General features: G+C 35.9%; 1 protein-coding gene across 9 annotated transcripts in view; it reads left to right on the top strand.

Moving 5' to 3' along the window:
* LOC105485393 (ecotropic viral integration site 5) overlaps positions 1-25,052 on the top strand; it is a 288,203-nt gene that overhangs the window by 200,345 nt on the left and 62,806 nt on the right. For all 9 annotated transcript variants that reach the window (XM_011747705.2, XM_011747712.3, XM_011747708.3 and 6 more), the window contains 2 exons: positions 1,444-1,590; positions 3,763-3,858. In XM_011747705.2, the coding sequence (XP_011746007.1) occupies positions 1,444-1,590; positions 3,763-3,858 (243 nt within the window). The remainder of the gene's footprint in view (positions 1-1,443; positions 1,591-3,762; positions 3,859-25,052) is intronic.

Consider the following 25,052-nt stretch of genomic DNA (forward strand, 5'->3'; position numbering starts at 1 on the left):
TCACTTGAACCCAGGAGGTGGAGGTTGCAGTGAGCAAAGGTCATGCCACTGCACTCTTGCCTGGGCAGCAAAGTGAGACTCTTGTCTCAAAAAAATGAAATGAAATGACATGACATGACATGACATGACATGATTGTATGAGACTGCTTTCATAAACTTTTCTCTCATAATCTAATCTTCACAACGTAGCCTCAAAAGGCAAGTAATAATATCTCTACTGAAATTTGGTAGGATTAAATAACTTGGCCAAGGTTTAAGAACTGTTAAAGGAGAAGTTAGATTTTTACTTCTTTCTGCTATGAAAGTCCCTACTGTTTCTTTCAGGCCTCTGATAGAGTAATTTAGGATTGAGAGAATTCAGGCTGGGTCATACCTGAGTGTGAAAACTATCTCATGTTAGTTCAAGGTCTATATGTTTTTTTAAGCACATTCTGTAATTATAATACAATAAACAGCTAGGATTTATTGCTACATATTAGGCCCTGTTACACGTATTATCTCATTTAATTCTGAAGACACCAAAATGAGGAATAGAAAGTATTTTATGTGCATTTTTCAAATAAGGAAATAGAGACTCAGAGATATTAGCTTGTTTGCTTAATGACCAAATATTAAAACCAGAATTCAAAATCTGTGCTTCATCAAAAGAGACTGTGCTAGACATTGAGAGCATGTAGAAATACACATAGGCCATATTGTGTGACATCAGGTTTACAGCCCAATAAATAGTGATGGTACCTTTTTTTTTCCTTTCCTTTTTTTTTTTCTTTTTGAGACAGAGTCTTGTTGTTACCCAGGCTGGAGTGCAGCTGCGTGATCTCAGCTCACTGCAACCCCCACTTCCTGGGTTCAAGTGATTCTTGTGCCTCAGCCTCCCAAGTAACTGGGATTACAGACATGTACCACCACGCCCAACTAATTTTTGTATTTTTAGTAGAGACAGGTTTCACCATTTTGGCCAGGCTGGTCCCAAACTCCTGGCCACAAGTGATTTGCCCACCTTGGTCTTGAATGCTGGGATTAGAGGCATGAGCCACTGCGCTAGGCATGATGGTACCTTTTGACTGGTTGTGCTTTCTTTCCAGAACTGGAAAGAGGAATTAAACTCACCATTCCTCTATCTATCCACTTTGTACTCCCATTGCCAATCTTAGGAATGCCTTCAAGTTGTATATAAGCATTTTTATAGTTTACAGCTATTTTTTGTATAAATGGTATATTGAGCTATAATGAGAATTTCTAATATTGACAGTATGCATTCCTTTGGATGACTTGATTTTAAAGGCAGTTTTATCGTATTTTTTAAAGTTGATTTGTTGAATAACACTGACCTAATAACTAGTAACATTTTTAATAGTGTTGTGGTATAAAATGGATAGGTAATTTTTTTTAATTTTTAGGTCTTGTAACTATAGTCTGAGTATTTATATTTCTGATTATTAGAACCAGATCAATAGTAACCATCTTCGAAGAGCAGAACAAGAGGTGGTTAGCCTACAGGAGAAAGTGCAGTATCTTTCTGCACAGAACAAAGGACTCCTTACTCAGTTAAGTGAAGCAAAGCGCAAACAAGCAGAGATTGAATGCAAGGTAAATATGTCAATTAACTGATTTTGTTTTTTGTCAATATAATAATGCCTTTTTTGTGTTTGTCTTATTGTGATTAGATTATCTTAAAAACAAAACAAAAAAGCGTGTCCTATTTTCTACTTTTCCTGAACTTGTTTTGGTAGTTGCTGTCAGCCCAGGTTAGCTCATCTTGCTTCTGGGGTGGATTTCAGTCAAGAAACATTTTCAGTCACTTCCTTGGTTAATTTAATTTCCTGGATTGGCATTTACTAGTATCTCTTTACAGTTTTTCTTTTGACTGGTAACCCTTTAAAACCGGAGCTTTTAATGGTTTGATCAAAAAAGGTGGGTCATTTAGAGAGCTTAGGGCTCCTCTGCTTTGATTGTTATCTTATTAGTGGGCAGTTAACATTGATACATGTTTTCTGGATAGATTAGAGAGCAAGAGAAATGTGTATGTACCAGTGTGTTGGCAAAAATGGGTATATTACCCATTATTATTTTAATCAGTTATATACTTTTACTTTTTTGTGAGGTGTTTGGATTCAAAAAGCATCAAAAGGATTTGAATGCAAGTACATTCTTTCCTGAAATAAATTTACAGTATAGCGGTGGTGAGAGAGTGGGGAAAGGCACGGAGATAGAAGGAGAGGAGGGAGGGTTTGCTCTGTGTGTGTGTGTGTGTGTGTGTGTGTGTGTGCGTGAAATAACTATAAAGAAATGACTGTAGACTCGGCATTAGAATGGATTACTAAAGGCAAGTTATGGGATTTTAAAAAAATAAACTAGGCATCCACCTTTCCATGGTGAGATAGCAGGAATGATACCCTTTAAAGATTCCAGCCTTATTATTGTATAAGAAATAAGACTTTTGATGGCACATATAAAGCTGTAATTCCATCAACTTATTCTGGTGTCATTAAAAACCAAGAGTGAAGCTTGAATGGTTTATCAGTGTCACTGAAATCCAGAGATGAAATTACATCCTTATAAATATGCATGGCTGTTACAATGTATACTGACAGAAATCTGTAGGCAGTACTGAAATTCATACTAAAGCACAGTCACTTTTGAAGGATATGACTAAACTAATTTATAAATAAAATAATATTAAATGAGGTTGTATCAATCTGATTTGTCATACCAATATCTGATTGAGTTTTTATGATGCTAAATTATCTGTGTTGACATCTTGTCGATAACTAAATTTAATCTTTTATTTATTATTGATGTTAGTTTTCCGTAAACATATTTTGATAACGGTGTTACTAGATTTAATATTGCTCCTCAAATGCCCTAGTACCTGTTGAGAAAAGTAAAGTGTTCTTTGGAAATAAATCTTTAAGGAACTTACTGTTGAAAATAATAATTTTCTTTGAACTTGTCTAAGTAATGGGCTCAGATTTAGAATATTAGAGGATTTTATGAACTAATATGGGATTTTATTTAATTTTTAATTGTTCATTAATACCTCTGTGAAGTATGTTACAGATGCAGACTCTGATATCTCCCCTGTGTTTAAGCTGTGTGTTAATTTATTCAATCTTTCATAATGCCTTTGCAGATTTTGAGAATGACCAATGTATTGTTACCCTAGCACCTAGTACATTCTGATTAAATGTGTATATTTTGCCCTGTTATGTTGGAATGATTCAGGAACAAAGTTAATTTTTCAAGAATGCCAGTCCTTGAATTATATAAATCTGATTCATTTTTGTTTAGTATTATAAGATTATAGCTTATGATTAACTTATAATTATTAAAGCTTTTTTATTTTTTGTGTAAAATGTGTGGATATTATTTATAATATTAATGTTATTTTCCCTCTCAACTTAATTTGAATGTTCTCCCTTAAAGTTGAGATATTACAAGCCTATGAACTCCAGTTTCAAAATGCAGGACACTCTAAAACCCTAGAGTTTTTTCATAAATTTCACACAAATTCCTTTGTAGGAGAAACTTAAAATTTGAATTGATATATGGCCATTTATAATTGTTATTTATTCCACTTGATGTGAACATTTGTGTCTCACTGCTTCATTGTATGCAGTGAGCATATTGTTTCACTATGGTTGCTGCCTTAGACCCTGCTAGATAATACTAATGTATGGTTTATGCCTCCTATTACTTTTCTAAAATCTGAATTCCAAACACACCTGGTTTATTTTGTTTTGGTTTGGTTTACCACACTAGAATAAGGAAGAAGTGATGGCTGTGAGGCTCCGGGAAGCAGATAGCATAGCTGCTGTGGCTGAACTACGACAACACATTGCTGAGCTTGAAATCCAGGTATCATATGAAAATAATAAAGTACATGTAAAAATATGGTTTCTTCTATCCTCTTTGTCTGAACAGTAACTTAGTCTTTATCTTCATGACTGTGATTCTTTTTTCAATAATCATTCATTTCCAACTTTATTTTTTTTATGGTGGTAAAATAGACATAACACTTACTATTTTAAAGTATACAGTTCTGTGGCATTAAGTGTACTTGACATTGTTGTGCAGCCATCACCACCATCCATTTCCAGAACTTTTTCATCCTCCCTAACTGAACCTCTTTGCCCATTAAATACTAACTTCCCATTCCCCCAGCAACTGGCAACCACCAGCAACTGGAAACCACCATTCTACTTTGTCTCTATGAATTTGACCACTCTGGTTACCTCATGTAAGTGGAGTCATACAATACAGTCATATGCTGCATAAGGACATTTCAATGAGACAACATATATGATGATGGTCCCACAGGATGATAATGAAGCTGAAAAATTCCTGTTTTCTAGTGACTATAGTCATCATTATGTTATAGTGCAACACATTACTCGTGTGTTTGTGATGAGGCTGGTATAAACAAACCCACTGCACTGCCACTCTTATAAAAGTATAGTACATACAGTTGTGTATAGCACATAATACTTGATAATAAATGACTATGTTACTGGTTCGTATGTTTACTATACTATTTGTTGTTTTGCTATACTATTATTGCTATTTTACAGTCTACTTCTACTTATACAAAAAAACAGTTAACTCTAAGACAGTCTCAGATCCTTCAGGAGGTTTTCCAGAAGGCATTGTTTTCATAGGAGATGACAGCTTCATGCGTGTTACTGTCCCTGAAGACCTTCCAGTGGGACAAGATGTGGAGGTTGAAGATAGTGATATTGGTGGTGCTGACCCTGTGTAGGCCTAAGCTAATATGTGTGTTTGTATCTTAGTTTTTAACACAAATGTTTTAATTTTTTTTTTTTTTTTTTTTTTTAGTTTTTGTTTTTTTTGAGACAGGATCTCACTCTGTTGCCCAGGCCAGAGTTTAGTGGCACAGTCATAGCTCACTGCAGACTCCAACTCCTGGTTCAAGCAGTCCTCATCAGCTTCCCCAGTACCTGGGACTACAGGCACACATGACCACGCCCAGCTTATTTTTTTATTTATTTAGTAGCAATGAGGTCTCACTTTGTTGGCCAGGCTGGTTTCGAACTCCTGGGCTTAAGTGATCTGCCCACCTCTGCCTCCCACAGTGCTTGGATTACAAGCATGAGCCACCGCGCCCAGCCTTAATTTTTTTTTAACCTAAAAAAATTTTTTGTTCATCAGGCACAATGGCTTATGCCTGTAATCCCAGCACTTTAGGAGACTGAGGGGGGCAGATCACTTGAGCCCAAGAGTTTGAAACCAACCTGGCCAACAAAGTGAGACTCTGTCTCTACAAAAAATACAAAATAAAATTAGGTGGACCTGGTGGTGCACTATAGTCCCAGTCCTAGTACTCAGGAGGCTGAGGTGGGTGGGTTGCCTGAGCCTGGAAGGTCAAGGCTGTAGTAAGCCATGATCACACCACTGCGCTCCAGCCTGGGCCACAGAGTAAGACCCTGTTTCAAAAAATATATTTACTAAAAATAAAAATTAAAAATAGAAAAAAGCTTACAGAATAAATATATAAAAAAGAAAATATTTTATACACCTGTACAATATGTTTGCTAAGCTAAATGTTATGAGAGTCAAAAAGTTTAAAAAACTGAATTTATAAAGTTATAGTAAGTGATAGTTAATTTATTATTGAAAGAAAAACCATTTTTTATAATTTAGTGTAGCCTAACTATACAATGTTTATAAAGTTTACAGTAGTGTCATGTCCTAGGCCTTCACATTCACTCACCACTTACTTACTAACTCACCTAAAGCAACTTCCAGTCCTGCAAACTTCATTCTTGGTAAGTGCTCTATACGGGTATACCATTTTTTATCTTTTATAACATACTTTTCCTGTGCCTTTTCTGTGTTTAGATACGCAAATACTGACCATTGTGTTATAGTTGCCTACAGTGCCCAGTGCAGTAACATGCTGTGCAGGTTTGTAGCCTAGGAGCAATAGGCTATTCCATGTAGCCTAGGTTTGCAGGAAGCTATACCATGTAGGTTTGTGTAAGTGCACTCCATGGTGTTTGCATGATGAAATTGCCTAACGATGCATTTCTCAGAACACATCCCCATTGTTAAGAGGTGTGTGACTGTATTTGTCCTTTTGTGACTGGCTTATTTCACTTAATGTTCTCAGTGTTCATCCATGTTATAGTGTATGTACAAATTTTCTTCATTTTTAGAGCTGAATAATATTCCATTGTATGTATATACATGTTTTTTGTCTATTCATTCATTGATGACATTTAGGGTGCTTCCATGTTTCAGCTATTGTGAATAATGCTGCTATGAACACAGGTGTACAAATTTCTGTTCAGGTCCCTGCTTTTACTTCTTTTGAGTACATAGAAGTGGAATTGCTGGATCATATAGTAATTGTTTAATTTTTTAAGAAATTGCCACACCATTTTCCACAGAATCTATACCATTTTACATTTCTACCAGCAATGCATGAGGATTTCATTGTTTTCCACATTCTCACCAACACTTGTTAATTTTCTGTTGTTGTTTTTATAATTACCATCCTAATGGGTGTGAAGTGGTATCTCATTGTGGTTTTGATTTGCATTTCCCTGATGATTTGCTGTGTTGGGCATACTTTCATGGGCTTATTTCGCATTTATGTATCTTCTTTGGATAAATGGCTATTCAGGTCCTTTGCTTAATTGAACCAGGTTGTTTGTTGTTTTTGTTGTTGAGTTATAGGAGTTATTTATATATTCTCAATATCCCTTTCTTATCAGATATATGGTTTGCAAATATTTTCTCCCATTACGTTTGTTGCCTTTTCTCTGTTGATAGTGTTTTTATCACAAAAGTTTTTAATTGTGCTGAATCAACTTACCTGGGTTTTGTTTTGTTTTTTTTTTTTTTTTTTTTTTTGGTGGTGTTGACTGTGCTCCAGGTCCATTTTTTAGTGAAAATTCATCATATTTTGATATTATAAAACTATCTTCAAAAGAAAATTCAAAGCTTTAAAAATAAATATGTTTTTACAGGGCACAGTAGCTCACACCTGTAATCCCAGTGCTTTGAGAGGCCAAGGTCAGGGGATTGCTGGAGGTCAGGAGTTCAAGACTAGCCTGGGCAATAGAGTAAGACCCTGTCTCTACAAAACAATTTTAAAAAATTAGCTGGGGGCATGATAGTACACTCCTATAGCCCTTGCTACTTGGAAGGCTAAGGTGGAACGATCCCTTGAGGCCAGAAGTAGGAGTTCCACATTACAGTGAGCTGTGATCAAACCACTGCACTCCAGTCTTGAGTGACAGAGTGAGACCTTGTCTCTAAAATAAATTTTTTAAATAAAAGTAAATGTGTTTTGTCACTTCTTATGCCTTACTTCTTCTTGTATAATATGATAAAAGTGTTAAGTTTTCCCTGTGGATGAAATATTATGTTTAAAGTCTGTCTTTCAAAGTTTTTAATTATATTGTACTCCAAGTCACAATAGTCTTTGCTGCAACATCTAGAATTTTATTCCCACCTGAAATTTCCTTTTGTCCTTAAATTTCAATTTAAAATGTAGTTGATTTCCAAACTTACATATTATATTATAGCCTCATCTTTTAATCTGGATCAAAGGTAACCACAACACATTATGATTTGTATGTTTATAAAAAGGTATCCTTTATGTTCTGCTGGTAGTAATCCCCATAAAGTGCACATATTCAGGAAAACCTCAAATATGAACTAACTGCATAATATATTTGTAATTAGTTTGTTTCAATCATGCTATCATATGTGATTTTAGCATTAGTCTGTACTTTTCTAACATCAAGAAAATCCTAAGAATTTACCACATTTCTATACATCTTAGTCACAGAATAGTAAGATTTAAATAACTCTTTTTGTTGATTCTGAAATAGTTATTAAAATGAAGAACCTGGCATGCAGGATTTTTGTTTAAAATGAAATATGATATGCGTTACATTATTTTTGAAAAATAGAAAATTCATGGAATTTTTTTTTTTAACGTCTTCCAATCCTTTACCCCTATCCCTGCATCTAGCCCCTGGTAACCACCATTCTACTCTGTACTTTTGAGTTCAGCTTTTTGTATCCCACATGTGAGATCACGCAGTGTTTGTCTTTCTGAGCCTAGCTTATTTCACTTAATGTTCTCCACGCTCATTCATGTTGTTGTGAATGACAGAATTTCCTTCCTTTTTAAGACTGAATAATATTCCATTGTGTGTATGTGCACCACTTTTTCTTTATTCATTCATCCACTGATTGACATTTAGGTTGGTTGCATGTGTTGGCTATTGTGAATAATGCAGTGAACATGGGAGTGCAAATATCGTTTCAACATACTGATTTCATTTCCTTTGGATATATACCCAGTAGTAGAATTGTTAGATCATATCATCTGTTTTTAATTTTTTGAGGATTTAGATTTCTACCCACAGTGTGTAAGAGTTCCCTTTCCACCACATCCTCTCTAGCACTTGCTATCTTTCATCTTTTTGATAATGGCCATTCTAACAGCTGTGAGGTGATAGAATTGTTACTGTTATTACAGTAGGGGTATATTATCATCAGCTGGCTCTTGATAAAGTGATCACTGGAATCCTAATTGCCAAATTTGTTGCTATTTTTTCAGTATTTGCCTGCTCGTGCTTATTGCATTTGTTGTTGACCATTTCATCCTCCTCGCATTCTCACATCCCCTAACTTTGCTACCACCACTTACTTTTGACTCTCTTCTTTCTTGTTAAACTGTTGTTTACAGTCATCTTTATCAGTTGTGGATGTGTGTATTCCTCTGAAATCCAAGGTTTTGGCTTTTACAAACTATACCCGAATGAAGGGTCTCACTTACGTGGCTTCAGGAGCCGTCTTTACCAGGGTTCCCCAACCCCCAGGCCACAGACAGGTATCAGTCCATGGCCTGTTAGGAACTGGGCCGCACAGCAGGAGGTGAGCGGGCAACCAGCAGCATACTGCCTGAGCTCCGCCTCCTGTCAGATCAGTGGTGTCATTAGATTGTCACAGGAGCACAAATCCTATTGTGAACTGCACATGCCAGGGATCTCGGTTGCACTCTCCTTATGAGAGAATCTAATGCCTGATGATCTGAGGTGGAAGAGTTTCATCCTGAAACCATTCTCCTACCTCTCTCTATGGAAAAATTATCTTCCACGAAATCTGTCCCTAGTACCAAAAAGGTTGGGGACCACTAATCGTTGCAACAGTGAATCATAATTTATCTCTAGCCCTAGCCTGTTTCCCCTTACCAATAATTTTCTAAATGGTTTAATAATTTAAAAATTATGAAACATGATGTACAGAAAAGTTAATAAAACAAAGTTACATTATATGTGTAAAAATATTATACGTAAAACTTCTAACCAAGGTTAAGACAGACAAAATTGCCTGTACTCAAGAAGTCTATCCAATCACACCCTGTTCCCTATCCTGGACTTTTATGACAATCACTCTTTTGCCTTTCCTTATAATTGTGTCATCTTTCTGTACATTTCTGATCTATACAGTTAGTTTTCCCAGCTTCTCAGTTTTGCAGAGTCATATGGAGTATTTTATGTCTTCTTGTTCAACATTATTTTTGTAAAAATCATTTTGTTGTTGTACATATTTCATTTTTTAAAATATATCACAATGTATTCATTTTACTATTAGAAGATGTTTGGGAATTTCCAGGTTGGGAATGTTACAAATAATATGGTGATTATGAACACTCTTATTGTGCGTAAGTTTCTCTAGCGTGTATACCAAAGTGTGAAATTGCCGCATTGTACAGCTTGCAAATCTTCAACTTTATTTTCCAAATTGCTTGTGGTAGTTTAAACTCCCAACAGCTGCATGTTGAAGTTCTTGTTATTCCACACCCTTCCAATACTTGGTGGTGTCACATGATTTAATTTTTGCCAATCTGGTGATATTTCACTGTGTTTTTCATTTACATTTTCTTGATTACTAAGGATGTTGGCCATTTTGGATTTCCGTTTTTGTAAAGTGCCTGTTAATGTCTTTTGTTTATATTTTTCTATTAGGTTGTCTTTTTCTTATGGATATGGAGTTATTTATATATTGATGTTATATGTTGCAAATAGCTACTACCACTCTGTAACTTGTCCTGTTGTTATTTTTCCTTTATTGTGTCTTTTGATGAGTAGACCAGTAGTTTTAATGGGCACTGAACCATTCTACGTGGAAGCAGTACAGAAACTTTGAATTTAACATGTTTAAAATCAGATGTGTTCCAAAATGTTTTCCTTATTGTATATTTCAAGTCTTTATTAAAGGATCATCTCTTACAAAAATCAACCAGGCGTGGTGGCAGACACCTATAATCCCAGCTACCTGGGAGGCTGAGACAGGAGAATCCCTTGAACCCAGGAGGCAGAGGTTGTGGTGAGCTGAGATCATGCCACAGCACCCCAGCCGGGGTGACAGAATGAGACTCCATCTCAAAAAAACAAACAAATAAAAACCCCAAAAAAGGAAACAAAATAAAAGATCATCTCTTATCAAATATTTCAACCTACTGGTAATCTCACTTACTCTTTCTTACCCTCTAGCGTATGTACCAAGGGTGTATATGTAAGGTATGCAAATTTTCAGTTTTAGCAGCTAACATTATTTCACAAAGTGCTTGTGCTAGTTTTTCTTTCCCATCAACCTGTTAGCTATTGTAGATTAGCCTTCAGATAATTCTCAATAAGAGTTCGTACAGGTTAAAGTGTATCGCCCAACTCTTCAATCTTTCAAAATAGAAAAGTCTTAAGTAAGTAAAAAACTAAATAAAAGGTAATTTGAGTCATTTTTCACACTTTTTTTGAGTCTTTAATAACATTTCTCTTCTCCCTACCACTCCATTAGTTCATCTGCTTATCCTTTACCTGAACCTTTGTTGTAACCCCCCTTCCAGTTTCCTTTTCTCCAGCTTCAGCTCTTCTATAAATTACAAAAGCTGTCTCTCTAAAACATAGAAATTTCATTGACTGCCTTTTAAATACCAAATCATATCAAAACTCCTTAGCATCCTTTTTATTATTGCCTAAACTGAATTTCTAGCTTCATCTCTCACCATTATCTCCCTATCCTCATCCCCCACACTTACATGCTGTATTCTACCCACTGTAAATTATCCTATTCCTGCACCTATCACATTCTTTCAAAATTCTGTGCCATTCTGCATGTTGCTGTGTCTTCCTAAATTGCTGTATTTTTCTGAACTTCCTACTCCTGTACTTTTGAAGTATTTCTGTTTCTCTTTCGGGTCTTAAGACTGAGTGCTTTTTGGCTTTCTGTTAATTTGCTTAGTAAATGAGTTTTCAGTAGATGTCTTAAACAGGCTTCAATATTTAATTATATGTATATATCTATATAGATACAGATGTATAGAGGTATATTTTTAATGCAGATTAAGATTCATAAATAGATCTTTCATTAAAACCTGAAACTTTTTTCAGTTATCAAAGTAATATATTTTAGGTTATTTCTTAGTCATGGAAATATATTAGATCATTTTCAAGTTCCACTAGGGGGAGAACTCAACTTAGTCTAAGATTTATGTACTTCAGATCTCTTCAGATTAAGTCTTCCAATTACTGGTACTCTCTTGTGAGTAAAATTTTTTTGCACAAATTGAATTCTCTCAAACTCTTCTTTTAATAAATTATATTATTATTTAATCTGTTATTCATATAATTAAAGCCTGCTTTTTACTGTAGCTATGAAAATTATACTTTTGTAAACATCTTATTTCGATGAGAAAATACATTAAATGAAGAAATACTCATTTTTATAAATACTATAACATTGTAATATATAGATACTTATATATAGATTATAGTATATCTATATATATACTATGTAGTATATAGATATAGGTAGACTTAAATTTATTAAATTTATTTTCAAAGATTATTCAGTCTACTTAGAATTTTTAGGTCTAATTTAAGATTTACCATCTACTGCCATGTTATTATTCTGACATATCTACATCTGTAATCTAATTATATTGTTTATAATAATGCCTCCTCCACCACCCTGTCTTTGTTGGAGCTGTTTTGTATTTGTGTCTTACAGTGAACTTAACCATTTTTAAGTGTAGCAGCTTTCAAATTTTAGACATTTTCCTAGAACTGTTTTTAGAAGTTACTGTTACCTAGTTTTCTTCTCTAAATGAATGACAATTACTTATTGGTGGGTTTTTTGCTATAAAATTATTACACTGTTCTGTAATGCTCAGTTGGGAACAGAGTATACAACCTGTAAAATTAAGGAGTTGAACTCTAAGGTTCTATCACATACAAAACAATATTATACCTTGTATAGCATTTAAATATTTTTGACAATTCTGAGTTACCATGAATTTTAATTATTATATACTCATCTCACTCTATTAATACCTCTATGACTTTCTTTCTTTCTTTCTTTCTTTCTTTTTTGAGACAGAGTCTCACTCTGTTGCCCAGGCTGGAGTGCAGTGGCACGATCTCGGCTCACTACAAGCTCAGCCTCCCGGGTTCACGCCATTCTCCTGCCTCAACCTCCTGAGTAGCTGGGACTACAGGCGCCTGCCAACACGCCTGGCTAATTTTTTGTATTTTTTTTTTAGTAGAGACGGGGTTTCACCGTGTTAGCCAGGATGGTCTCAATCTCCTGACCTCGTGATCCGCCTGCCTTGGCCAAAGTGCTGGGATTACAGGCGAGAGCCACCGTGCCCGGCCACCTTGTGACTTTCACTTTGGCCAAATTTTTACCTTAAATAACTTCCTATTCTAGTTACTAGACTCTTATGTTGCTTTATTTTTTCTTCATAACAATTATTACTTTTTTCATAAATTATACATAATTTTATTTTTTATTTTTATTTTAGATGTGGGGGTACATGTGAAGGTTTGTAGATAAACACATGTCATGGGGGTTTGTTGTACATATTATTACATCACCCAGGTATTAAGCTCAGTACCCAATAGTTATCTTTTCTGTTCTTCTCCCTCCTCCCCCCCTTCTTCCTCAACGTATTTTTATTTTTAATTGTCCACATTCCCCACTAGAGCATAAGCTCCATGGGAGTGCAAGAGTGGAATTTTTGTCTGTCTTATTCATTACTATATTCTTTTTGGGGCAGTGGTGGGGGAGACAAGGTCTCAAGATCACACCACTGCACCCCAGCCTGGGTGACAGAACGAGACTCCATCTCAAAAAAAAAAAAAAAGGTCTCGCTCTGTTGCTCAGACCAGAGTGCAGTGGTGTGATCATAGCTCACTGCAGCCTTGACCTATGGGGCTCAAGCAATCCCCCCACCTCAGCCTCCCAAGTAGCTGGGACTACAGGAGCACACCACCACACCTGACTAATTTTTGTGTTTTTTGTAGAGATCGAGTTTGTCTATGTTGTCCAGGCTGGTCTCGAACTCCTGAGCTCAAGCGATCTGCCCTCCCAAAGTGCTGGACCTCCCAAAGTGCTGGGACTACAGGTGTAAGCCACTGCACACAGCCTCGTTGCTGTATTGAGTGCTTACTATATAATGCCTGGTGCATAACCATCATTCAGTAGATATTTTTATTTGACCAAATTTGACCAGTAGATATTTGAATTTTGATAATAATTAATTCATCTGCTGATGTTATTTCTACAGTAAATGATTTTTAATGTATGCAGTTGTCACTATATTCACACATGCATCAACTTGTATATGTTATTTTATTATTAGATCACTACCAGTTAGGAAGGAGAAAATGAATTCAGCCTCCATCCAAATGTATTTACCATTACAGAGTCGGAGTGACTGAGCCTAGGTCCCTTCTTTGAAATGTTTTTGAATAGAATTTAAACCTCTGAAAATTAATGTATATTTATTGTTGGTATTAATGACTGTAATAACATGCGAGAAGATGCCAACTATTATCAGAATTTTTTGTTTTCTATCCTCACATATGCTTTAGAACCCAGTTTTCTGGTTGAATGTCTCAGTCTAAAGGAACTTCTTTTAGTAGCCTGCAAAAATAAATATGACATATCTTAATCAGAATAAAGATCTTCAAGAAATTTAGTTATGAAGAACAAGAGGATTTTAAAATCCTGAATGTCTCTGTGGTCCCAACTTGTTGTCTTTTTGTTTTCTTCTAATTGCTAGAGATTCTGTATTGGTTAAAAGAATGGATTTTGGAGTCCAACCTCTTATTAGCCTCTTATCTTTGGCAAGTTATTTAATGTATTTGTTGATTCACTCCTTCAAAACTGAGGATTCTAAAGCTATCTGCCTTACAGTTGTTGGGATCAAATGAGAAAGCTCATGTAAAGTGTTCTTTCTTGCCTACATAATATCCAGAAAAACAGCTCTTAGACTTTATGTAAAAAGTCACATTCAATGTTGTAGAGTCCCCAAAATTACAACCAAACTAGAAAGTTCTGAAACTCTTTGGGTTTCCTTAAAGATAGTCTTTAACAACCTTAGATACTGAATATATATCCCTTTCCAAAAATTATGTAGAGCCTGAAATTAAGAATTATCTTGGGGCCTGGTGTGGTGGCTCACACCTGTAATCCAGCACTTTGGGAGGCTGAGACAGGCTGATCACTTGAGGTCAGGAGTTCAATAATTATCTTGGCTTTTTGTTTTTTCTGTAATACATACTTAAGTAAGCTTCTTTCTGTCCACTGTGAACCCCTATTTAGTTACACTTCATTTTTGTGTGTTGGCTGTGTTTGGAAATATAGAGTTTACTACTTAACAACTTTAAGTATTCCAGGATACTAATAATAAGAGTAATAATAGCTGGCATTACTGAACACTTAGTACATATCAGGCAGTGTTCTAAGCCATTTGAGGATGTTCACGTATTTAATCCTCACAAAAATCGTATGGGATATTGGTTTTGGTGTTTTTTTGTTACTGTTTTCAAGACAGGGTCTCACTTTGTCGTTCAAGCTGTAATGCAGTGGCACGATCACGGCTCACTGCAGCCTCGACCTCCCAGGCTCAAGAGAACTCCCACTTCAGCCTCCAAGTAGCTGGGACTGCAGGCACATGCCACCATGCCCAGCTAATTTTTGTATTTTCTGTAGAGGTGGGGTTTCACTATGTTCCCCAGGCTGGTATTGATCTCCTGGGCGCAAGCAGTCCACTCGCCTTGACCTCCCAGAGTACTGGGATTACAGGCATGAGCCACCAAGCCCAGCAAGATATTGTTAATATCTTCATTTTATAGTTGAGGAAACTGAGGCATAGAGAAGATTTTAAAATGAGATTTTGTTGTTTGTATGAAAACCCACTCTTGAATTTTCTCCAGGAATAAAATGAATTTTTCTTTAGTATTTCAACATACTGTCATGGTAGTTTTATAATTTTTCTTAATAGCATATTGACAGCCTCCTGTAAATCTGCTTATTATACAACTAAAGTTACTATTAGTTCCCTGTTCATTTCTTAAAATTTTTCAGTTGTTTCCCCTGGCATTGGAGAAAAATTCAAACTCTTGACTCTCCTCCTAAGATCCTTCCTACTCGAATTCTTGCCTACTTTGCTAGCTTTATTTCCCAGTTACCCTAACATATATATGCCCTGTGCTTGAGGCCCATTATACTAGTTAAGAATCCTTCAAATCTGTCATCCCATTTTACTCCATGTTTTTCTCCCTCCTCCTTTGATCTTGCTTTTTATTTCAAAAGTCAGCTTAAGCTTGACCGGTTGTGATCAGCATTCCCTGATAATGCCATCTTACCTGATTTCGTGTGTCTCTGCTCTTCTAACACCCTTTGTTAGAGACCTTTCTTATACCATCTCATACTACTGTAATTAATTCTTTTCAACTTTTCTGTCCACTATGTGCAGCTGAAGTTCATTGAGGATAAGGACCATTATTTGACTTTATATTTCCAGTATCAGCATACTAGTGACAGTTAAAATATTTTTATTTACTGAAATAATCTGTGTGTAATAGTTTATTTCTTGAAATATCAATTTGACTTTAAATGTTATTCTAATTTTAAAACCCACATGTGAAGAACAGATTAAGTTACAAATTTAAATGGAGTATTGGTTTCAATTTTATAGATATTTATGGAGTACTTACTATGTGCCAGTCACTATTCTAAACACTACCTGGATTAGTAAAATATAAAAACCCCTTTCCTCATTGAGCTTTATGGCAGAACAAGAAGTTAGATGAAAAAAATAAATGAATCTTATGGTGTGTAATTTAGACAATGAATGACAATGGAGAAAAATGTGGGAAAGAGAAGGTATTAGGGGTGGAGAACTGTTGCTATTTTAATAATGTGGTCTATAAAGGTTCCTTAGAAGGGGATATTTATTTAAACAAACATTTGAAGCAGATGAGGCATGAAGATTTGGGGGAAGAACTACTTACTAGGAAAATAGTACAGGCAAAGGTTCTGACATAAGGAGCATGTCTGAAGTAGAGTCTGGATAGAGTAAGACACGGGGATAGGGGAAGTCTGAGAGGTAAGTAGAGCCAATTATGTAGGACCTAAGAACTTTGACCTTTCCCTACTCAGATGGAAAATCACTGGAGGGTTTTGAGCATGGCAGTGATCAGTTAGATGACATTTAAGCTATTAAAAAGATTTAATTGAACTGATTCAAAAAAATACTTGTAAGAATTCATAGTATTTAGTTTGGAGGGAAATGAGGTTAAAAATTAATTTTCCTCTTGTTACTGGAGTTTTCCACAATCTAAATGCTATTTATTATTTGAAGACCTAATTTTTACATTAATACTAAATAGAGCTATCTCTAAATTCCAGGGAGTAGAACAAAACATAGGAAAGTTAATTTTTTGCTCAGTTAAGGAAAATAGGTGAGAATTAAACCCAAGCCTTCTAATATTTAACCTGGGATTGAGTTTGTATTTTGGTTATTATAAAGATAAGCGTATTGATTTTTGTAACTGTGTTAAAAGCTTCTGTGGGCTAAGCATATCTATAAAATTAATGCTACTTTGTTACAAGTAATGGAAAGTTTTTCATTCAAAAGAGTGTGGGTCTACTCAAATCCAACTTTTGGTTTTTTTCCTGGTACCCAGTAACATTTACCCATTTTGATTAGTTTGCCCAACAGATAACCTCTAGGGATGCCTCAGTTGGGCAATACCCCAACCACTCTTGGCTTAAAAAACGCCCACTCAAAATTCTGTTCTGACATAGAATGAGGGTGCTAGGTTTAAATCACTGTGCTCAGATCAGTATGTAGTTTTGACAGAGATGGAGAGGAAGTGATAAAACCTTTACCATTAACTTAAAAATATTATATTTTTTAATTATGTGAAATTACCGTGACATTACTAAATGATGGAATTTATCATAAAGCTTTGTGATTAGTTTGTACTTTCCAGTTTCCTGAGCTAACTTGTTAATAGTGTTTTTTTTTTTTTTTTGCCCCTGAAGCACAATCGTTTATGGCTTTCGTTTTGAGCAACTTACCTAAATATTAAAATATTTTTCATTTTTCTTTAAGGCATTTCTCAATTTTAAGCATTTTTAATTTGAAAAAATATCTATTCTATAATTGTATCTAGTCTTAATACTAATTCTCAGGAAGATACGTATATAGGCTGCTTTACCTAGCTTGCTATCTAGTCATTAGGGATTGTGAGATTCTGTTTAAAAATTTTTTTCTGAAGTGTTCAGAGATTCTTTGGTGTCCAAACTTCAGTACGCAGTTAAATTTAAAGGGACGAAGTATCTGGAGGTTTTTAGGATATTGCTATATCTAGAATTGAAGAACATCATTTGGCTCCCCCAAGATGAGCTCCTAGTAAGATCTCAGTTAAGAATTAGGGGAGTTTGGACTCTTAAGTACCATAATATATGTGCTCACTTGGTGTTATTAAAAATTAGTTTATGTACACTTAGTGCCCAGATTTTTGTTTTTAATACCATTCTCCAATAAAGGGAACCAGGGCTCCTCACAGAAATAGCTGATTCTAGGACTGGGACAGGAAATAGAGAACATAAGCCTGGAGCATCTTATAATGCCAGTAAGTAAGGAAGTGCTCAAAATACACACACCCCCCAAAAAAAAACCCCAAAAAACCCTACATTAATTAGGATTATGTTGAAGGGACAGAGAAGCCAACTAAAGAGTTCCCAATGGCCAAAGGTAGAACAATTTGAGAAAAAAAGTATTTGAAGTATTATATACTTGAAATACACAGCCAAAGTATAATAACCCAAAGTACATTATAATCCAAAGTATAAAATAAATATCCACGAGCCTATATTGATATAAATGATGACAAATATGCAGAAGAATTCAAATAATTTTTGTAGCTGCTCCACCCTCAAGGAGGGGAAGTATAAATCTCCACTCCATAAGCATGGACTGCACTTAGTGACTTCCCTCCAAAGGATAAGTGTGGGGGACAAAAAGAGTAACTTTACAGTGGAGAAACCTGACAAAGATTACCTAAGCCAGGTGATTAAGATCACCATCAGCAGTCGTAAATTACACTGATAGTACATACCCTTGATATCACGTGACATGATGAAAATGGCACTTTACCTCTCTGGTATTCCTCTTGATAACCCATAACCCTAGTCTTACCATGAGAAAACTATCAGACAGATTCCACTTGTGGAGATCCTACAAAATACCTGAATAGTAATGACTCAAGGCTGACAAGATCATCAAAAACAAGCAAGGTCTGAGGAACAGTCACAGTCAAAAGGAACCTAAGGAGACATTACAACTGAAGGTAATGTATCCCGGGTAGAATTTTAGAAACAGGAAAAAAAAAAAAAAAAACTGGTTAAAAAACAAAGGCAAAGGAAATCTGAATAAATGAAGGACTTTAGTAGTAATGTATCAATATTGGTTCATTAATTGTAACAAAGGTACCACACTAACATATTAATAATAGGGGAAACTGTGGGAGGGTATGTGGGAACTCTCTATCTTCTCAATTTTTCTGTAAATTTAAAACTTTTCTTAAAAGTGTCTAATTTTTTAAAAAACTAGTTTGTGAGTCCATAGTTTTTAGGAGCCATTGAAATTATGTCAAATTTTAAGTATTGGTCACAAAATTGATTTGTTTCCAATTAAATTATGATTTATGAGGAATATTTTCTACCTTTTAGACCTTGTGTGAATGCTGACTTGTTTTAAGAGAGAGAGGGTCTTGCCCTGTTGCCCAGGATAGAGTTCAGTGGTACAATCATAGCATACTACAACTTTGAACTCCTGGGATCAAGCAGTTCTACCTAAGCCTCCCGAGTAGCTAGGAATACAGGCACACCCCACCATGCCCTGCTAATTTTTAAATTTTTTGTACAGATGGGGTCTTGCTATGTTGCTTAGGCTGGTCTTGAGCTTCTGGCCTCATAATCCTCCTGACTCAGCCGTGCAAAGCACTGGGCTGATGTTTTGTTTGTTTGTTTGTTTGAGATGGAGTCTCACTGTGTCTCCTAGGCTGGTGTGCAATGGCACAATCTTGGCTCACTGCAACCTCGGCCTCCTGGGTTCAAGCAATCCTCCTGCCTCAGCCTCCTGAGTAGCTGGGATTACAGGCGCCTGCCACCACGCCTGGCTAATTTTTTTATTTTCGGTAGAGGTGGGGTTTCACCATGTTGGCCAAACTGGTCTCGAACTCCTGACCTCAGGTGACCTGCTCACCTCGGCCTCCCAAAGTGCTGAGATTACAGGTGTGGGCCACCACACCCGGCCTTGGGCTGGTATTTTTTAACTGTGCCTTTAGCTAATCCTGTAAGAAACATCACTTTGAAAAATGTGTGTATATGTATATTTCTCTTCTGAAATGGAATTAAATCAGTCTTAATACTGAAAGATACTAGCCAAATACTGATTTCTTTTATCCCTTATATATTTTTCAGATTGCATTATTGGTTTTTAAAAGGTATTTATGTGTACTTTTACTTTTTCTAATTACTAAGAAGAATATTCAAACCTTTGTTCATGACTTTAAATTACAGGAAACTGTTTCAAAAACTTATCAGTACATGATATGAGTAGGATTTGTTTTTAGAAGTTTCAAATGAGTCACCTTGAAGTCATGGAGAGGCTACCACTTACCACATTTACCATTCTGATTAATTTTTCTTTGGCAAAGTACAAATCAGTAATAACCTACTAAAGCTTAGTAGTTGCTATTGATGTTTCAGTAAGGTGATGTTGATTAATCAGAGTGATTACTTACCAAGTGTTACAGATTTACTCAAATTATTGGGTTTTCTTCTACTATAGTAATTTAATATGCAGTAATAATTTGCTTAAGACATTTTGCTTCATATGTGCATTGAAAATATCAATGTAGAACTTAAAATTCGTGTCCATGCTGCAAGTTAATGTGGTTGCCTCTGTGACCGTTGAACATAGTTTCATAATAAAGCCTGGAAAAAAAAAGCATTATTTAACCTTTTAATCAAGAGATTGCTTTTTAAACTGTCTCTAAAAAGATTTGATTTTTTACAAAAGAGAGAGTGCTTGAATATATCTTTATGTACCACAGTCTCTCTTTTTGTTAGATTTTTTTCATCTGTGGGTATAATATAAAATATTCTTAAAATGAAAGCTTTACACTTGTGTTTGAGACTAAGCAACTTGCATTGTGTCATGACCCTTCTAATACCACAAACCTTCTGTAATACTACTCCCGGAGAAAAACCCACATCCTATGCATAACCTTAGATTTATTTTGAAATCTCTATGAAAAAGAGCACAGGGAGATTACTAATTGTTTCTGTTACTTCCTTTAGGTGTATGATATCTATTGTAACCTATGTTGTAAATGTTAATAGCCAGGAGTAAAATGTTACAATATATTAAGTAGTGGTTTCCTATCCTAAAGTTAATATGTGAAAATTTAAAAACTAATTATAAGTTTCAATTTGTTATATTAGATACCTGGAAAGAATGTACAAAAAAAAAAAAGCAAGAGAGAAAGCATTGGTACTTCCAGTAGCCTTTACTTCTAATACCGTTGGCCAGTACAATACTAGAAACTAATTGCAAATTTAAATAAGCCATCTTCTTTAAAATTTTATGCCTATTCTTATTTTTTCCTTCTAATTTAGATTTCTTTTGTATTCTTTATGTAACTGATTAAAGTGAATGAAAAATCTAATTTGTGTTTTTTTTTGTTTTTTGTTTTCTGTTTTTTTGAGACAGAGCCTCACTCTGTTGCCCAGGCTGGAGTACAGTAGCGCGATCTCGGCTTACTGCAACCTCCACCTCCCAGGTTTAAGCGATTCTCCTGCCTCAGCCTCCCAAGTAGCTGGGATTACAGGCACGTGCCACCATGCCTGGCTAATTTTTTGTATTTTTATTAGAGATGGAGTTTCACCATGTTGGCCAGACTGGTCTCAAACTTCTGACCTCAAGTGATCCACCCACCTCAGCCTCCCAGAGTGCTGGGATTACAGGCATGAGCCACCGCACCTGGCCCCAATGTTATTTTTAATATTTAGAAAAAATGGTAACTACCCATCAGTAGGAGAATGGTTACACTATGGTATATTTATACTCTGGAATATTCTGCATCTTTCAGAAAGAATAAAGATCTACAAGACATACTAAGTGAAAAAAGCAAATTATAAGCAGAATATATATTCCCATTTGTATGTATTAAAAAGCAGATGTAAGTATATGTATTGTATTTATATATATTAAGTACATATGCATGTTAATATGTACATTTGTTACATGCATATATACTTAAATGCATTGAAATTGGCTGCAGTGATCCTATCAAAACTGTTGAAATATTCCTTCAGGAGATAGTAAAGGGCTTGGTGCAAAAGAGTAGAGGATATGAGTTCATTTTTTATTCTGTATGAATTTATATGATTATCATTATAATATTTTATGTATATTTAAATGACATTTAAAGTAACTGTTGCTAGAATAGAAATAAGAATTAGAACTTCCAAATAATTATAGGGAAAAAGCAACAAAGGAAACTTGGTCTAACAAGCAAAAGTGCCACCTTTTTTTCTGGCCTTAAAGTCCCTGAGTGTTGTCTGGCTCCTGCCCATTTCTCTGACCCATTTTAAATGGTATTCTCCTTCACCAGTTAGTTCCAGCAGCTACTCACCTCCTTTTTGTTTCTTGAATCAAGCTCTTTCATTCTTACATTAAGGCTTTTGCTCGTGCTCTTTTTTATGATTGCAGTTCTGTGCTCCCTGATCTTCCCGTGACTCATACCTTCTCATCATTTAAATCTCAGCCTAGATAGAAGTCACTGCCTGACCACCTTTGTAAAGTAGGCCCCTCACATTGTTACTGTGTCTCATTATCATGTTTTATATTCTTTATGGCTCTTGTCAGTGCCTGAAATTATTTTTACTTTAAAAATTAACTCACACCGCATGTTTCAGTCAACGATGGACCACATGTATCATCTAGGTCCCATGAGATTATAATACAGTATGTTTTCTGTACCTTGTCTATGTTTAGATATTTAGACACACAAATACTTAACCACTGTGTTACAGTTGCCTACAGTATTCCATACAGTAACATGCTGTACATACTTGTAGCCCACAAACAGTAGGCTATACTGAATAGCCTAAATGTATAGTAGGAACTTGCCCTCTTTGATATTTTTATATAGGCTTTGATTTATCTTTGTTTTATTCTTTGTACCTTGGTCTCCCTTGACTTCATATGAAAAGGGATTACTGAATCCATAAGTAATTATAATCTGGTTTTCCACACTGACCTCTTTCCATTGGCTCTCTGTTAAATTCTAATACACTAATAGTCTAATCAGTTGATTTAAATATTTTATGGCAAAATAAACTCTACTTGGGCCGTTCAGACAGACTAGGGAAGGGAATGGTTTATTAATAAGATGAATATATAGGAGCTATCTGATCATCCAGTGCTACAGAAGATACACAAGAAACTTTGACAACTCTCCTTCCCAACTTTGACTTGATAGCACTCTTTACAGAGGGCTCAGGAAAAGATACATGAATAACATAAAATAAGTACAGCATTTTTAGAAAAACAATTCTAGCACATATCCTGCTGTGATCTGTCTCAAATCAAAATCATGATTTTAGGTTTAGGCTGGGTGTGATGACTCACACCTGTAATACCAGCACTTTGCGAGACTGAGGCAGGAGGATCACTTGAGCCCAGGAGTTTGAGACCAACCTGGGCAATGTAGCAAGACCCTGTCTCTATTTAAAAACAAACAAAACCATGGTTTATATTGGAGCCATTTATAATGATATAAAGAGTGTGGGACTAAGAGTGAAACCTGACTTCTACTCCTTGCTTTTTCTTCGCTAGTCATGTGGTCCTTGATAAGTTGCTTAACCACTGAGTCCATTTTTTTTTTTTTTGGATGGAGTCTTGCTCTGTCACCCAGGCTGGAGTGCAGTGGCACGATCTCGGCTGACTGCAAGCTCTGCCTGCCGGGTTCACGCCATTCTCCTGCCTCAGCCTCCCCAGTAGCTGGGACTACAGGCACCTGCCACCATGCCGGGCTAATTTTTTGCATTTTGTTTAGTAGAGACGGGGTTTCACCGTGTTATCCAGGATGGTCTCGATCTCCTGACCTCGTGATCCACCCGCCTCAGCCTCCCAAAGTGCTGGGATTACAGGCATGAGCTACTGTGCCCAGCCGTCCATTTTTAATCTCTAGTGCTTTTGGGGCCAGGCTCAGGCTATGTTTAGTTCAAGCCACCTATGAAGACACACAGGTAGAGGCCATGCCAAAAAAAAAGAAGATTTAGTATTACTTTTTCATTCCAGATTTTTCCAGACTTTAGTTTTGCTAAAAGAAAGAAATGGTGACAAGAAGAGTCTACCATATGGAGGTAATAGGTCTAGACCATAATAGTCATCAAGCTAGGAGAAGAGCATCTAGAGAAATATGGATTAGTAGAATGACAAAAAGATGAAATAGCATTCACATGGATCCAGAAAGGCCTTTTCAAACTAATTTTTTAAAAGTCATGGTATCCAGTGCACCACTGCCCAAAAGACTTGTCAGAATCTTAACTTAGTCTAGCATGACAGTGTTTATCACTAGTAAATGAAATATAGCACCATAGCTCCTTTCCTTATAGGGAAAAGACAAAAGCTACCTTGCACTAAACAAAAGCATCTGTTTGGAGTTTATGGTATCCAAAAATAACAAAAACAAAAACAAAAAACCAACAACAAAGCCAGAAAGCAAAAATGGGCATAAAACTTTCACCGAGATAATCCCCTTGCCATGGAATGTGAGGATATTAAAATATCTGTCTAGAAGATGAATCACATTTTCTTCAGCTACAGAATTTTCCAGCTGTGTGAGCAATGTCCCATGGGCAAGATGAAGCTTAATGAGTGGATATTTGATGCTTTCCTTTTATGGCAGATCCTCCCTTTCTTAGAGGTTTCTTTGTGACTAACGCTATGCTTTTCCCAGAATTTAAAGTCATCCACCTACTCTATAGAATATTTTTTGCAAAGAGGCAAATGACAGAAGAGGCTGAAAGGCTTTGTTGTGTATTTAAAGTGATGCCAGCAGTTTGAAGAAGACATCTTAGAAACCGGTTTTGGTTCAGATGAAAACTTATGAAGCATTCACTAACCAGCTTTCCTCGAGACAGCCTGCTGGCCCACCCTACTGTTTCTACCCTGCAGCATCAACTCTGACCTGGATTCTACCCTGCCGGCAAGCCATACAAACACTTCCAGGCTGCCAGCCCCTGCAAGTGGTGTGAGCTAATTCCTTAAATTTATATTTCAGATCAGACCAGCATATTCTGGAGTGAAAATTAGGGGACGAGGAGAAATGGGCAGGATCTTGGGGAAGATGAGCAAGCCTTTATTCTGCCTTTGCCTGACAGAACTCAAGAAGCTTCATGGGGTGAAAGGGGAAGCCTGTGTTCCTTAAAGAGAATTATATTGGGACCCTTCTGCTGAACTGGTAGACTAACATCTATATAGGCTGATTTGGACTTGGCAAGAGTGTGGCCTAGAGCTCTCTCACCCTGTTATAGAGATAGTGCCATTTTCTCAATATATTCCCAAGTCTTAAGTATCTTATAAGGTTTTTTTCATGTCCTTTTCTGGCACTCAGTACTTATTTTCATGCTTTGGA

Source organism: Macaca nemestrina, chromosome 1 (genome assembly GCF_043159975.1).
Source record: "Macaca nemestrina isolate mMacNem1 chromosome 1, mMacNem.hap1, whole genome shotgun sequence".
NCBI lineage: Eukaryota > Metazoa > Chordata > Mammalia > Primates > Cercopithecidae > Macaca > Macaca nemestrina.